This window comes from Dermacentor silvarum, chromosome 2 (assembly GCF_013339745.2).
Source record: "Dermacentor silvarum isolate Dsil-2018 chromosome 2, BIME_Dsil_1.4, whole genome shotgun sequence".
Classification (NCBI taxonomy): Eukaryota; Metazoa; Arthropoda; class Arachnida; order Ixodida; family Ixodidae; genus Dermacentor; species Dermacentor silvarum.
In genome coordinates this window covers 89064728-89080766 of record NC_051155.1, presented here as the reverse complement: position 1 = coordinate 89080766, position 16039 = coordinate 89064728, and the positions used below count along the sequence as shown (strand labels likewise).

The following is a 16039-nucleotide window of genomic DNA, read 5'->3' as shown; positions in this document are numbered from 1 at the left end:
TTTCTATCTCTGCTATTGATGAACCAATTTGAAAAAATTCTTGCGGTGGAACGCTACCTAGAGAGCACGTAACAATTTCCAGTGTATAACCAAAATTTGCTATGTGGCCTTGTGAGAGGCCCTTAAGGGTCTGCCTTGATAAATGTCAGTAGTTGACACTGGTGAAGCAGTGAGCTTAGGACACAAAAACAGGTACAACATTCTCTAGTTCACGTGACAGGCAGTGTGAGCATGGTCTCAGAACCAACTCCTTTCTTTTTTCTTTTGCTCAGACCATCGTAACATCGGTGCACTACCCGACGTTCCTGGACCATGCCATGCGCGTGTTTCTGCGCATTCTTCAGGAGGGCAAGCCGCAGTTCATTGCTGAGCACAACATGCAGGTGAGTCTGACGGCAGTTGCCTTTGCCTTCCTCGGAGAAAAGGCTGCTTGCACAAAGAATACTTGCCAACTCTCCTGAATTTTCTGTAAAGTTTAGGAGTTGGGTCTTGTCCTACAATCTTACAAATATATTGTTGAGCTTTATGAAAAGTAAGTTCCGTCCGTGAGATAGCTCAGCTGGTCGGTGTCCGACCATCCCCTTGAAGTTCTTCTCATTTTGAAAAGACACGAGAGGGGTACCTGTTTGGAACAAGTTTGTTCAGACAAGTTCCTGAAGAAGGCGGAATTGCCATCCACAAAGTTGCCGAAGAAGTCACTGCGTTTCAAAAACAGCGTGTTGCTTATCAGTTTGTGTTGTTCCAAGTTTGCTGCTCCTTACGTGATGCATCTTAAGGTAAATCATTGCTAATAATGTGAGTATGTATCCCACCAAACGTGTGTGCTAAGAACAAACTTTAATGTTCGCAGGTATGAAAGCATTTTAAATCTGGGTATGTTTACCCACCCTTGAAAAACTTCTTGGAAGGGATGTTAAGTTACCGTAGAATACGTTATCCAGTGACAAAGCAGTGACAGTTCTGTGAAGGCTTTTAGCTTCGTCACTCGACAACTTGCCCTGCGGTAATTTGCCATGACTTGCGTAAAACTCTGATCTTGGGCACATTTACTGAAATGTAAATTTACTGAAAAAATTTTGGTAGAATGCTGTGGCGCAAGCAGTCCTTGAGCTTTGTCTGCCGCTGGCTGCTTTGTATGTTCCATGTGTCCAGCAATGTTAGTGCGCCAACGATTCATAGTAGATATTGAGATTTCAATATTCTTAATGAATTCTTTTTTCTTTGGGGGGGGAGGGGAGTATGTTGCAGTGCTTGCTCATTTTTTGTAATTCGCGATTGACTCTCCTCGGCTACCACTAACCTCAAGTGATGTTACCAAGAACTGCGTGTGCTCTTAGGCGCCCTAATCTGCACGGTTTTCAGGCCGCAGCTGGGGCTATATGTGACATTCGTTCATGCTATTTTGCTGCAACATAGCTCCAAAAAAATAAGCGCCGTGTTTTGTGCTCTAGTGAATCTGATTGACCCTGTGGTTATTATCTCCATGTCTTGCAGCAACTGCGCAAGTTAATCCTGGAGATAATCCACCGCATTCCAACCAACGACCATTTGCGGCCCTATGTCAAGCAGATCCTCAACCTCATGTTCGAGCTGCTGAAGGTGAGCCATCCTTCTCTCCACTAGGTTTGCATAGCTGCCAACTTTTACAATTTTGTGTTAAAATGCCTGGATTTTGCAGCTTGTTAACAATTGTTCTAAAGCGGCTAATAGTTTTACAGTATTTGCATCCAGCTTAGGGCGCAATTTATTAAAAAGAAATACAGATACAGCCGAACCCACTTATAACAATGCCGGTTTTATAAATGCTCGGCTGTAACAATAAGCAGTCGCAGCTCCGTGAACTTTTGTGTAAGTTCTGGGGGTAAAATAAAGAGCTTACTACCACGTTCTCATGCCCTGTTATTGCGTATAACGATTAAACATGGCTACTTGGTAGTCTGTGTTGAAAGAAAAAGGAATGCGAAATCCTGAAAAAAAAAAAAAGAAATGAGAGCCACTGCTGCCCGCTCGTGTGCCGTGCACGCCACCCACCCGCTCTCCCACCTCCGTTCCACCTCTCCGAAACACGAGACGACAACGCTGACGGCCGTCGGCACAGTCAACTTATGTTTCTGGAGATCACCTGTTATGGCATGCACAATCTGTCATGGCATGTAGCACCCAGGGCTTACGGCATGATGAGAACAAGAGCTGCAGAGGAGTTCCCGTGCGTGCGCCTTGCCTAAAGGTGCCCGGTCGAGCTCCTGTGATGGTCTGTTAGCTGATAAGATCTGACCGTGGGTCCTGAGGCGCTGCTTTTCCTTACGGGCAGTGCCAAAATGACGTGGTGCATGAGTGTGAGATTCTTGAGATAGCACTGGTATTGCTAAAAGGTGTGGGTGAGCGGGTTATTAAAATTAGCCATGACTGACAAAGTGGGAAATGATAACTGTTATGTTGAAAGACAGGAAAATGGCATTATGGGTCAGAGAGCTAATAGGGAGATAGCCGACATTCTAGTCGAAGTTAACAGGAAGAAATAGAATTATGTGGGTTATGTAATGGGTGAAGCAGCAGATAACCAGTGGGTGTGTCTGTGGAGCAACAGAATGGGTGCCAAGGCAGGACGGTAAACATAGTCGATGACGGTAGAGAATTAGATAGTGGGATGAGGTTAGGAAAGCGTGCAGACATAAGATGGGGTCAGCAGATGCAGAACAAAAGCAAGTGGGGATCGCTAAGCCTTTGTTCTGCATTGGACATAAGTAATCCAACGACAATGGTGATTATGATGGTACAGTTAAACCTCGATGTAACAAAGTCTGTAAAATTGGCAGTTTGCTTTGTTACATCAAATTTTGTTATGTAGTTAAACCTCGGTATAACGAAGTCGGTAAAGTTGGGAATTTGCTTCGTTATGTGGAAATTTCGTTACGTTGAAATTCGACCATTTATGCAGATGGATTTTTCTTTCGCGGAAGGGGCTGCAAGTTTTTTCTGCATTAGGCTGGTAATCCTGTCGTTGACTGTATCTGGAAGCAGTTTCAGTAGGCACGGTCACAAAATCGTAAATGCAAAGAAATATGGTCGTTGTAACCGTTAGATCGTTATATCTTGGATTGTTATAAGTGGGTTCTGCTGTATCCAATATTTGTTATGAACATATCTCTGTTACACTGTAATAGTGGCGAGGCAATTTTTAATTTACTTCTTTATAATCTGGTAATTTGTGTTTCTTATATCGAGGCCCGACTGTAGTTGCTCCCCATTGGGATCAGCCGGCTGACAGCTTGATTTGGCAGGCATGCTTTCCTGTCCACTGTTCGAAAGGTGCTTGATGTGGGGAACCTGTGTGTGAGGAATGGACAGAGCGAAAAGAAGGCAGCATCTTTCGTGCCTGTGTTTCACATTACTGTCGGCAAGTGCCTCGAGGCAGTTGGCGATGCTGCTCCAGCATGCTGTACGAGAGAAGCCACTGCTTGCAAGCCTGATGAGATGAGCATCATTGCTCACAGTGGTGATACTCGGTCTGTATGCTCGAAAAATGTTACGCGTAACAATCCACACAGCGGTGTGGATTACAAACAAGGATGGCCAATATTATAGTTGAAGGGAAAAAAATGGAGCTGGGGGCAGGCCACGTAATGCATCGGGCCGATATCCGGTGGTTTATTAGAGTTACAGAATGGGTGCCATGGGACTGGGGAAGCGCACTCGAGGACAGCAGAAAATTTGGTGGGGTGATGAAATTAGAAAGCTTGCAGAGATAACTTGGAACCAGCTAGTGCAAGACAAGGTTAATTGGAGATCGTTGGGAGGGGCCTTCGTCCTGCAGTGGTCATAAAAATAGGCTGATCATGATGATCCTTCCATTGCTCGCAGGTGGAGAATGAAGAGAATGTCTTGGTGTGCCTGCGAATCATCATCGAGCTGCACAAGCAGTTTCGGCCGCAATTCAACCCAGAGGTAAGCTGCTGCCTGTCAGCTCAGTTTCATTGTTGCACTACGGAAGTGTTGGGACATCCTGGAACTGGAGAGCTAGTCACTGTGAACAGTTGCCTCTTACTAAAACTGAACACATGGTCCCCGTGAAAGTCTAGCATAGTTGTCTTTTGTAGTTAGTCTGACTGTACTGTGACCTGCATGGCGAAGTTCTGGATGTCTACAGTGCAGTGTGGATTATAAATGTCTTTGTCATTCTGGTGGGTGGTTTGTTTTGCTAGTGGGGGATACCAAGGGTTCTGAGTTTTCAGAGTTTATTATTGGCCAAACTTGGAGGATTTTTTAAACGGAATGTGTGAGGACTCGCAAGCATTTCCATGTAGTGTGCCTAATGGATTTGTTCATTACCATATTTTATTTTTACCGTATGGACCCAAGACCAGTGTGTCGGAACGAAAACGAAAAAGGAAACAAGACGTTATTTATTATTTTGTTTTGGAGTGAAACCGAAATGTTTTTGATTGGTTTTCGGTTCAAGGGGAAAGTCAGCAATCCGAAACAACCGACGTCAGGCAATGTCAGAATTAGGCGCATCTCAGGCAGGCATAGTGCGAGCGATAGCCGGTCGAGTGCTCCGCTAATCTAAGTCTGCGCTCAGTGCACTAGCTGATTGGCATCGTAGCAAAACCCGGGGCTTGCGCACCAAGAGCTTATCGTTTCGTTTTCTTTAGGTACAATACTTTGTTACTGAAGTTTTATTTTCTGTTTGTATTCGTTTAAGTTTGTTTTAGCGGAACAGCGGTCACGAATTACGGTGAGTACACTCGATGACGTGCTGCTTCTGAGATCATGCTCAGTCCTTTGACTCAAGGCACTGAAGTCAAGGCACTGAGCATGATCTCAGAATTCACTTTTTGAGAAAAATTAATACTGTGTTTTTATCGTTACTGTGGTTCGAAAATTTTTGCATGGGAACCAAAACTATTATGAACCGTTATGGATCTTTTTTGATCCGAAGCAGAACCGAAACGTAACTTTTTTCAGTGGAACGAAACTAAAGCTAGACCAAAAAACATTTCGTTCCGTCACCCTGCCCAAGACAGTTGAGCACAACGCTATTGCTGCATGTCTTCGAGGTGCAGTCACATGATCACAATGGAGGACTCTGAAATTTGGAGTCTTGTATAAATTCAAATAAAATGTTCTTTTACATTTTATCGGATTACTCTGAAAACGCAGAACCATACTGATATCCTAAGCTTTGTGTAGATGAGTGATGCATGTTTTGTGAGCTTTCCTTTGGGTTCAGGACACCTGGTTTAGTATCATACTGAGGTGCATTTCTTTGTCTGTTTGTTTGTTAGTTTGTTCGGCGGAAATAACGCGACACTTCTTACCATTGAGAGATCTGTATCAGTGCTGTGTTTATTGCAGGTGCGCGATGGGGTAAGGAACGATGCTGTACCTGAAACAGGTGCAGCTTTCATTTTTCAATAGCACTGTTTGTGTGCAGCCAACAATCGTTTTGTGTGCGACAGCCTTTAAGTGCCACGTTAAAGGGGCACTGCAACCGGGTAAGAAAACGCTCGTGTTTTGGGGACAATGGCGCGATAAACATGCCAGCCAAACATTATGCGAGGCCCAATCTCGCATAAAAGATAGCTCGTGCCCTCGACTGCGGTTTTTGAGGCCACTTCCATTTTGCTATGGTCTGTATAACATATGACAGCCCCTGAGTAATTGTTCATGAGCGTGAGTTAATCTCGAGTGAAAGCTTGTGCACACATGCATACTCTTGCACTATTCTAGAAAACGGGCAAGTGGTGGTTGGTAATTTGACTTGCACTTTCGGTCACCGCTCCTGTGTCACTGTCTGGCACGTTTGTCAGGCGCTAACCTTGAAGGGTCACCATGATTGAACTACAGAAAGAGGAAAAAAAAAAATTAAGAAAAGCAATAAGCTGGGCATTACTATTGGCACCAACCCAACCAAGAGGAAACGTTGTGTTTAGAGGAAATGTGGAAGGCGCTCATTGTACTGCCATTCATATGAGGTCCTTTTCAAAAATTTCTTTGGGAATGTGTTCATTGAAAGGCGTCGTACACACTCAGGTGTGTTCTCAGCTTTGAAGAAAAGGTGTTGCAGGGCCCCTTTAACTCGAGCAATCGTCTAACGATTTTTGACTATGTGGTGCGCCCAGTATGAAGGACTAGGAAAATCCATGCAGTTCAGTGCAAACATGTGAACAGCCCTCGGTCCTTGCAGGGCCAGCAAATCAGCATGTCTCTGCACATAGCAGCACTTGTTTTGCTACAACACCCAGTGTATCCTGTGGTGCACCTTTTCTACATTAAGTGCAGGAAGTTATTGAATTGTAGTTGCATGAGCTGCAGCATTTTTTCCCTCTTTTGCCTTTGCTCAGCTTTATGACATCGAAAAGCATTCTGTCGAAGTGGCTAAGCTCCTGCTTAGTTCGCTGTCTTGGCATTCGCCCAATCTGAGCTATTTTTGCACGTCCTTGCAAGTTCAAGTGAAGTTGGCTGTTGTGTGAAAGTATTGTGGCATGTGGTGTTGGGTATGTGGGCTTGTGTGTGTCTGTGTGCAGTGTGCAGCACACCTGTTTGTGAGATGGATGTTCACTGTCTTGCCCAACTTTGTCTGTGTAGCTATAGTTGCTTGTTTGAGCTTGAGCCCTGTAGTTTATGCTGGATGGCTGCATGCTCCTGCAGCTGTCACCCTATTACAGTGTAGACCACTTATAGCGTAAGTCGCTGGAGTCGCGTGCATCCACATCGTGACCAAAACAACTATTTTCAAACCCTCTGCACGTGCAAAACACGTATGCCGAACGGCCAAATGATCTATCACCCAAACATGTGAAAAGGACGTTGCACCATTTTCAGTATTCACTTGCAATGACCTTAAATGTGACAGTGAGGACTTATGCTAAGCCGTAAATTGCACACACTGCAGCTGCGGTACAGTCGTGGACTGATTTCTGGGATGGCTGATTCTTCTTATTTGTTTGATTATTTGGACTTCCTGCGGCACCTCCACCTACACCACATAATTATCATAAAGCAGTAATAGAAATATCAGTCTCTGAGTGGCGTGTCGTTTGCTTGTTTGAACGTGGCTATGCATGCATTGTCACAAACATGGCAGCTGTGAACAACGTTGCCACCATTAAGATTTTTGAGGAGATTTTCCATCCTTTAGTGTGCTGTTCTAACACTACAAAAGGACCTTTATCAATGACAATGGTACCGCATTGTCAATGTTGCACGAAACTATTTGTAAGTTGCTGACTACTAATAAAGTGGTTGTGGTTAGGCCTAGGATAGTAGTCAACAAAAAAAAAAATATTGCCCATATCTAGTGCGGTGGTTGACGGCAAGCTGCGACAAGAAGCTTGCCACTAATGAGTTTGTACCCATAGTTACCATCTGCGATTGGTCCTGCGATTACACACAAGAGCTAGACTGATAGAGACACCATTGAGTTCCATAGGTAATCAGCCATCAGTTATACAAGGAGTACAGTAAAATCTCGTTACTGCGAACCCCACAATAACAAACTTTTCATATTAACAAACTTTTCAGAAATCCCCCGCTGACTTCTTATAGTTTCAATGTAAAAATATTTCAGTACTACAAGCTTTAGAATACCAAGCTTTTCAGAATAACGATCCTTATTCAATTTCCGTGTCATGTTAACAACGCCTCAGTACTACAAACTAATATTTCAAAATCTGGGGATTTTTAGATTTCTGTGTATCCAGTCACAGCAGCCGAAGCAGGAGGCTAGCAGACGACAAGGCGCAGAAAGTAAACACTGCAGCGCATGGGTTCGGAAGATCTAAAGTGGCGCCTGAGGAAAAAAAAAACAAATGCTGGCATGTGGCATTGGCGCGTCGGAAAGCGCGGTGGCCGCCTGAAAAGTCAGTCGCCCACAATAATTACTTCATGAGCTGGCCACATTTTGTCGGCGGCAAAATGCAAAAACGCCCGTGTGCCGTCCATTGGGCACACGTTAAAGAACACCAGGTGGTTGAAATTAATCCGGAGTTCCCCACTGCAGCATACCTCATAATCAGATCGGGGTTATGGGACGTAAGACCCGAGAATTTAATTAAATTTAAAGAATTTTTGAAGGCAAAATTAGCAACAATGAAATGCTTGCAAAAGTGAGACCTTAGCTTCATGTTCATGTGGTCATTTGTATATCTGTATATAAAATTGTAATGATGTTCTCCTGGCAGTACTTGCAAATATCGACGTTGGGGGAGGGGGGGTGTAACCGACTGACCCCCCCCCCCCCGGTCGGAAGATCTCGCGGATGTAGTTTCTTCGAACTTGGCAGGTACGCAGGTTATGAACTGATGGCTTAATGAGCGGAATGGTTAATTTTGGGGCTTTCACTATATAACGACTTTTCAGAATGATGAACCACTTACTGCAGTTCCCTGAAGTTTGTTATATCGTGATTTCACTGTAGCTAGTGTGTAACTGATGGCCTAGCAGATTGTGGAATCATTTTGGTAAGCTTGTTTGTATGCCCTGCTGGTTGCAACAATGGAAGCTTGCATTTAGGCAAAAAAAAAAGTTTCAAACTGAATTTGCATGAGACAGCCTAAAGCACTAGCGTTACGTAGTTGGCCTCGCATGCGATGGCGTTTGCACCGTGTGGCTTCATCACAACGCAACACACGTTGGGCTGGATAACAGGTGAACACAAAATGCCGCCTGGCCTCACCTGTCATGAAATTTCATGCTAGTAGGATTTTACTGCAGTGGAACACAGCCAATGTCTGTAAGAGAGTTTGTCATATCATTGGCATTGTAAAAACACAACAGGATTGCATTTCTTTCTTGAAAAATCATTAAAAAATAAATTTTTTTTTTGGACTGTCCAGATAATTCGGACACTTTCACATTCCCCTCCATGCCTGAAAAATTGGTCAGCGACTGTACCCACTTCATTGCCATCTTGCATAGGCTATGATAACCTGTAGCAGGTGACTAGTATGCTCACTGCCAAGCTGTCAGCAGGTTTTATCGGCAGTCACACTGTAACCATTATTCTGTTTCATGCGGCTGCACTCGAAGCAGCAGTTGCGTGCATGCACGTAGCTCCATGGGAGGGCAGCCAGCAATTAGCAAAGGTCGCAGAAAGGCATCCAGAAGAGGCCGGGAAGGATCTGGTCTGGCAGAATACGTGGTTACGTTATAAGTGGTCAACATTTCATATTAATGTCTCGATGCTGTTTCGTAGCAGTGCTTCTCCTGCTTCACTCACTGTATTTGAGGTTCCCTTGGACGGCACTTGCAGGTATGGCCGCATGCATTTTGCATGTTTGGCACTTGGTAGCATGAGATTGTCTAGCATGTTTCGTTTTTAAGGAATTGCAGTGTTATGCCAAGAAGAAAGAAAATAAATAAAGAGGGAATAAAGATTTTTCACCGAGAGGCTTGCCGCATTTGTTATATAACATGTCCATGCTACAAACAATGTTAGGGCTGGGAGTCTTGGTGGCCGAGAGGATGTGAAGTTACGTGGCGGTTACATTATAAATTAATTATAATGCAGCCCAAGTCGTGAGCATAGCGTAGAATTTTTTAAATAGTGATAGTCAGCATTGCATAGCATACAATTGCATCGCACTACCGCATGCCCGGGTGTACACGATTGTGATTGCAGTTGTGGAGCTGTGTATTGTACCGGTCAACTCTTCGCAATTTTGCCACTTCTCGTAGGTTTTGTTTTCATTTCCCCCAGACTGAGTGGCCTCTTCATTGCATGCACACTTGAAACTTAACTAAGCTTGTGCAAATATCACTTTTTTGGTTGCTACATTGCGTTTTAACGGTCTCGACTGAAAGCCCATTCACTCCTTTGTACTACTATTATGATCTCATTTGACACAGCGCCATTCTGTAATGGTCCCGCATCTTACATTGCGTTCGAACACAGCTGTCAGAAATTTAGCGGTTAGGCAAATTTGCTTTCACACATTGCTGCCAAGTCGATAAATGTTTCATAGCGGTTAAACCTGTCATGCCTTGCCCATGGCCCTGCCCTGAATGGCCGGAGGTATGCGATCTTCAGTCCGAGTAAGTGTGGCTGGGCATAATTGCAATTTTTGCCAGTTCGCTTAAGTCAGCTTCACCGCAACACAGTCGTGTTATGCAGCGAAACATGTGCAAGATATTGCGGTGAAGCATAATAAGAGTCAAAAGGGGCCAATGTCATGGAACAAAGTATGTGTGTTTTAATTATACATGTGCACACGCACCCTCTCCATTCATAATGCAATCACTAAGACGTCTAATAACTGTACTGGCAGCCATTCAGAGCTGTTTCTGACATTGCCGTGGTGATTTGGGGCCTTCCTTACTTATGTTTTCCTGGCTGTTATGTTTTTTTTTATCCGGTCCCTTGTAAAATGCATCAACGGGGTTTCACTGTATATGTAAGTGAGCGCCGGTGAGTGGGAGTCGACGCGAGTATAGACTGGACTGAGCCGGTGTGTGTGCATAGAACCGACTACGAATGCAAGTCGGCATCAGTGGGCACGTGAGTAACTACATCGCCTGCTAAAATATTCATGAGTGAGTATCCGCTACACATTCTGCCGACGTATGCAAGATAGTGTCCAGAGGATGGGGTGTGTCCAGTTCTTTGATCCAGTTTGGCAGGATAGTGTGACATCTTCACTGGCCTTTGGTCAGCAAATATATGCCCTTTAAATATTAACAACAAGGTAATTAAATCAACTATGGCAATTATAGTACGTAACTGTACAAATCTCTCTTTATAAGAAGCCACCAGTTAAGACACTCAAATGCCAACCGTAAGGTGACTGCAGTGTGACTGGTGGGTAGGAGTCTCGTACTTCAAAATTTTGATATTTGTTAAAAAAACACCTTGCATGTATCTACTATAGCTATGTACGAAATAAATTAGCCATTTTCGCTTGTGTTGCTGGTTCATGTGCATGTGTGTGTATGTATGTGCTTGTGTGTACTCCAGCGCTCTCCTGTGCACTAGCCATTGTTTTACTTCTGCATGCATGCTGTGGGAGGTGTTCTTGAAGTGCCATTGCCAGCTTTTTGTTGAAATAGTGAGGCAAAAGAATCGCTGCTTCAAGAGAACAGATCCCTGTTAGTGCATCGACTTTGACACATAGTTTACCTTTGGGGAGTTCTCTCTTTTCTCAATTGTGCTGTTTCATACAAGAAATTTGAAATGATACACTTGTTCCTTTATAGGAATGTATGAGGCCTTTCAAACATGTTTAAATCAAGTGGCAAGATTGTTTAATGCAAATTTAATATAAGTTAAGTGGGCTGAAATTTTTAACACTTATCAGTGCTTAAGAAAAGGATATGAGGAACAACCAGGTGTACATTTAATATCTTCTTTTTCTATACATTCTTATTTACTGCTGTGCATTTCATATATTTTTTACATTTTAAATATTGTCGATATGTTTATATCCATATCAGCATGTGCAGTTAACTAAATGCAGATAACTTGGGGTGTGCAAATATCAACTTTATTCACTATGAATAGAATTAGGAGTTTGCAAATAGAAATTTTTGAGCCTGAATCGAATATTGAATACTTTATGAATAATTTTCAAATAAGAAAAGAGCTGTTTTTACGATTAATGTAAAGCTATGTCAGTGTCCTAGTATTCACAATGCTAGAAAGTTTGTCAACATTGCATGTTATACGGTGTGCTTACCTCTGCGGCCTATTTAACAGAGGAAATAAAGAACACGTGCACACAGATAAACACAGAAGAAATCTCTCTGCTACATTTTGCCAGTTTAACGCGCCAGAAACAGTCTCCTTGAATCTAACAACAGGTTCATGTTATAAATTTCCTAACTACTAAGTTGGTATTCCTTTCGCCCTCTGTAATACATATTCGAGAAGATTTACTGTAGTAAGGCAGTAGCTTTCAAAACTCTGTTGGTCGAGCGGCCAAAAGCTTTTAAAAATCTTCTATTCTTCAAGTTATGGTGCTGAAAACTTGCGGATATGTGCAATTTTGTCTGCTTCTTTCGAATGAATGTGATGTCCATTTTTGTTTTATCGCATATGGTTCTAATTTTATGTGAGCTTCCTTTACTTAATTTTCTAAAAATATTGTCTAAAAGAGAACAGTTCTTCAGATTTCGCTAAACTTCTATCAGTGGCTTCTGAATGATTAAAAAGAGAGATTAATCTTGCTATGTCTGCCACAGAACAACAATTGCAAGACTGAAGTTGACAATCAGCAGAGAGTTTCTGGAAGTCAACTTCAAAGTCTTGCAACTTTTGTTGTGGGGTCGACAGAGCAGTAAGGTTAATCTTACTGTATTTTTAATGATGTGGGCACCATTGATGCCATGTTTATCAAAATCTTAATATCCTTAATTATATCCAGAAATTTAAGTAAAAAAAAGCTTGCGGAATATTTTTAACAAACGAGACAAACAGAAATGGACCTCATATTTTGAATGAGCACTTAAAATTATGTATGTACAACTTTTCAGCACAATAAATCAAAGAACAAGGACGCTCATTGATTTAGCTAATAGCTACATTACTGTAAGAGAAAATAGAGGTGAAAGTTCCATTTTCCAAATTTTGCGCCGAAGCCCATTGGCCAAACAAAAGATCTTTCATCAGCGTGATGTCCTGGATGAGTCCCGAGACATTCTGGATGAGTCCCGGTCTCTTTTTAAGAGGGCTGTGTAAAACCCTTATTGGTCTCGAAGAGACAGTTGATTTACTCTCCATACATATGATTACTAGATCCTGGACCCATGCCCGTCCACATCTGCCCCCCACAATTTTCACAAAGTAGGCAGAACTGAGAAGGGATTTCTTAGATTGATTGAAAAGTTTTAATGTCGCCAAGCAGCACAGGGACGGGGACAGGTCACAGTGGGTGGCTACTTATTAGTATTTACCGCCTGTGGTTGTGTTTAATGTGCCCACAAAGCTTGGTACATAAGTATTGTATTCTGCCTTCACTGTAATGCGGCTGCCACAGTTTGGAACTGAACCCGGGACGTTGTGCCCCGCAAAGTACCTTGGCCGCTTCTGGTGGGTGCCCAAAGTTCCCTGAAAAGACACTTTGTTAGCTCTTAGTTCTACTGGGTTCCATTCCAGCCAACATCACAGTGCACAACTTTGTTAGTGCTGGCCATGCAGTTTAAGCTGTAGCGGAGTGTATTTATGCGTACGTCATAGTTAATGTCGGCTTAAGAAGTGAGCTCAAGCAGGGTTGAAGAAGAGGTGCCCCCAACAAAAACGGAGCTTGTGTCAGTATTCGAATCGATTCAGTGTTGTAATGGGGCAGAAAGCAAAGATTAACTTGTGAAAACTGCAGTATATAGTTCACGCTGTATTTACCACTAGCCGTGCATTGCGAGCGATTGCGTAGTCTGCAGTGAAAAGTCCACACACATCTTTTCAGGCCCACGAGCATTCTTGCCAGTGACTTTTTGACTGCATGCGTGCATTCTTGCCAGTGACTTTTTGACTGCATGCGTGTGCGTTGCCCGTCTTAGATCCAGCAGTTCCTGGAGTTTGTGAAGACCATCTACCGGGAGCTGCCGAACCACCTGAACGCCATCTTCGAGCCCCGGCCGCCACTGAAGTTCAAGGACCTGAGCGAGCTGAACCTGGACGCTGTGCTGCAGGAGACCTTCACCCTCACCAATGTGCAGCTGGAGAAGAAGGGGCCCGACGGAAGCTGTGCCTCGGTGCGTGCAGCTTGTTTCTTTTGCGTACGAGTCTCTATCTCTGATGAGTAGCCGAAGTGCAGTGAGCGTGCATATGGGTGGGTTGGCGCACCAGAGTGTTTAAATGGAAAGCTGCGAAGAAGATATCTGTGCCGTAATTGCCACTTCCGTGGCAATGAATGGCACTGGCTAACAATCCGAGAATGAGGTTCCACTTATGTGTGTGCCCAAGTAGCCAAGAAAATAGAGGGGGGACAACCTCCGTTCCAGCTTACTGAACGCATCATGTGGAGGTCGTAGCTTTGGCTCTCACTGGTGGCAATTAGTCTTTTTTTAGACACTTTATTTCCGCTCTTTTCAGTGCGAGTATGAATATAAACACAAAGTTAACCTCCTCCCCTACAACTACATGATAATGTTTGTGCCTCTTATGTTTTCCTTGGTTTATGTGTCTGTTGGCTTTGCCTAGCTTAAATATCAAGACGCTCAGTTGCCCGTATTATTTGCAACCACTTCTATTTTTGTGACTTAGTGTGGCTGTTAATAGTGTCACTAGTCATAACCTTGCCTGTCATGGTAATTAGCACTTATTCTGACAGTGGTAGTTGTTAGTACGGGCTATTTGTGATTAGCTGTAGTGGGATAGCTAGCATGGAGAATAAGCCTAGGCCTGCACTCCTATTAATCCACAATTTGCTGTAAATACCGTGGCATTAAGTACAGGAGTGTCGCACTGTCCAGGGAGTAGCAAAATCAAAGTCCAGTAATAGTAGATAGTACGTTAAATAAGGCCCACTGTTGTACATTTGATGTATTTACTTGAAAGAGAAAACGAGTGGGCCTGGGGAAATTGGTATGTTCAGTGATGATTGAGAGGTGCTGTGTGGCTTGAGCCATTAGTTACACTTATTATTTGATAGAGTTTAGTCTTCTCTGTATAAAATAATTAATGGATTAATAGCGTCCATAGCTATGTGACATCACCACCTTATTTAGTATAAGTTATAGCAGCCTGCTGCAATTGTTCAAGGCAGCTATCTTTGTTGGGTACATTATGTGATGTAGAAACCCAAGCCATTGTAGTGTCGTGCAATGTTGGTGGTGGGACTTGCAAACTTGTCTTAGCCTAGGCACTTATTCCTTGTTAATTGCCTATCAGATGCAGTGGAGTTTGCGGGTGACCAGCTACCAAATGGTGAGCTGGCCTGATTCAGGCATGTTCTCAGGGGATGTGCCGAGATATGTGTTCCACCTTTAAAGGGAAACACTTAATCAGACCCTACTGGTAGATGGCGCTTTTGCAGCTCGCTGTTTCTATAGCAGAAAGAGATGGGGGGTATTAATGGAAAGAATAAGACATTGAACTTGTATCAAGCTGTTATAACAGGTTCAACACTCATTGTCTTCCCATTTAGCCCTGTTTTGGGTTGCAAGAGCCCTAGAAATTGATGAGGTCTAGTTTTTGTTTATTTCTGAAAGTATGTATATTTGGTTGTTTATTTTTATTTTTTATTATAATTTTTATTTCTTTTATAAAATTAATGAGTGATCAGTTGGCTTTGGCTGGTTGTTGCCACGATCAATGAGGTCGCGGGGGACTACTAGTGGCATTAATCATGTCATGACTACTAGTGGATTAATCATTAATCTTAACAGTGGCATTAATGCATGTCTTTTGCTGTTATGTTGTTCTTTTGTGTAGAGCACCTCTACTCATGGTCACGGCAACTTATTTGCTGTACCTGAAATGTTATCGACGGATTTTGTGAAGTTATTGTTTTCTGTTAGTGTTCATAAAAATATTACTCTGTTCTCATACGTAGAACAAATTTTATTGCTAAGCCAAGTGTTTGGTGACTGAATCTCGTATACCGCTGTGTCACCTTGGGGCAACAGGCTCCGTACGCCGCTCAGCATGCACTACAACGTGGTACCGATTAGTGCCACTGTTGGCAAAGGTCCTAGATTTATCGCCCCGGGCTCGCTTTATAAAGCCCGAGCCCAGCCCGGGCCCGTAATGCCAAGCCCGGGCCCGTAATGCCAAGCCCGGGCCCAGTCGCTTATTATTATGCTCAGCCAGGGCCCGCGTATGCATGACCAGGCTGGGCCTGTAAACAAAAATAAAAAAATTCAGCAATGATTACGATACACCCTAATGAGAATTTTGAGCGCAGCTCTATTGTGTTTTCATTTCACGATATATTGGCTGGCGAGGACAAGCTGTCTCGTGCGGCACGTTGCAAACGGAGCGAAGTGTGGCGCGACTGCCTCGCTAATCTGGAGATTGTGAGAGCCAGCATGTGGGTGACACATGGGCGCGATTCACAGCAGCCGCCACTGACAGACCTCGCAGACGATGCGCGCTACTCTGGCG

At 43.5% G+C, this 16039-nt stretch overlaps 1 protein-coding gene across 1 annotated transcript in view; it reads left to right on the top strand.

Moving 5' to 3' along the window:
• The window catches only part of LOC119440211 (transformation/transcription domain-associated protein-like), a 233828-nt gene that overhangs the window by 10750 nt on the left and 207039 nt on the right, over positions 1–16039 (top strand). Inside the window, 4 exon segments of the mRNA XM_049661446.1 lie at positions 273–383; positions 1495–1599; positions 3862–3945; positions 13492–13686. Of these exon segments, the coding sequence (XP_049517403.1) occupies positions 273–383; positions 1495–1599; positions 3862–3945; positions 13492–13686 (495 nt within the window).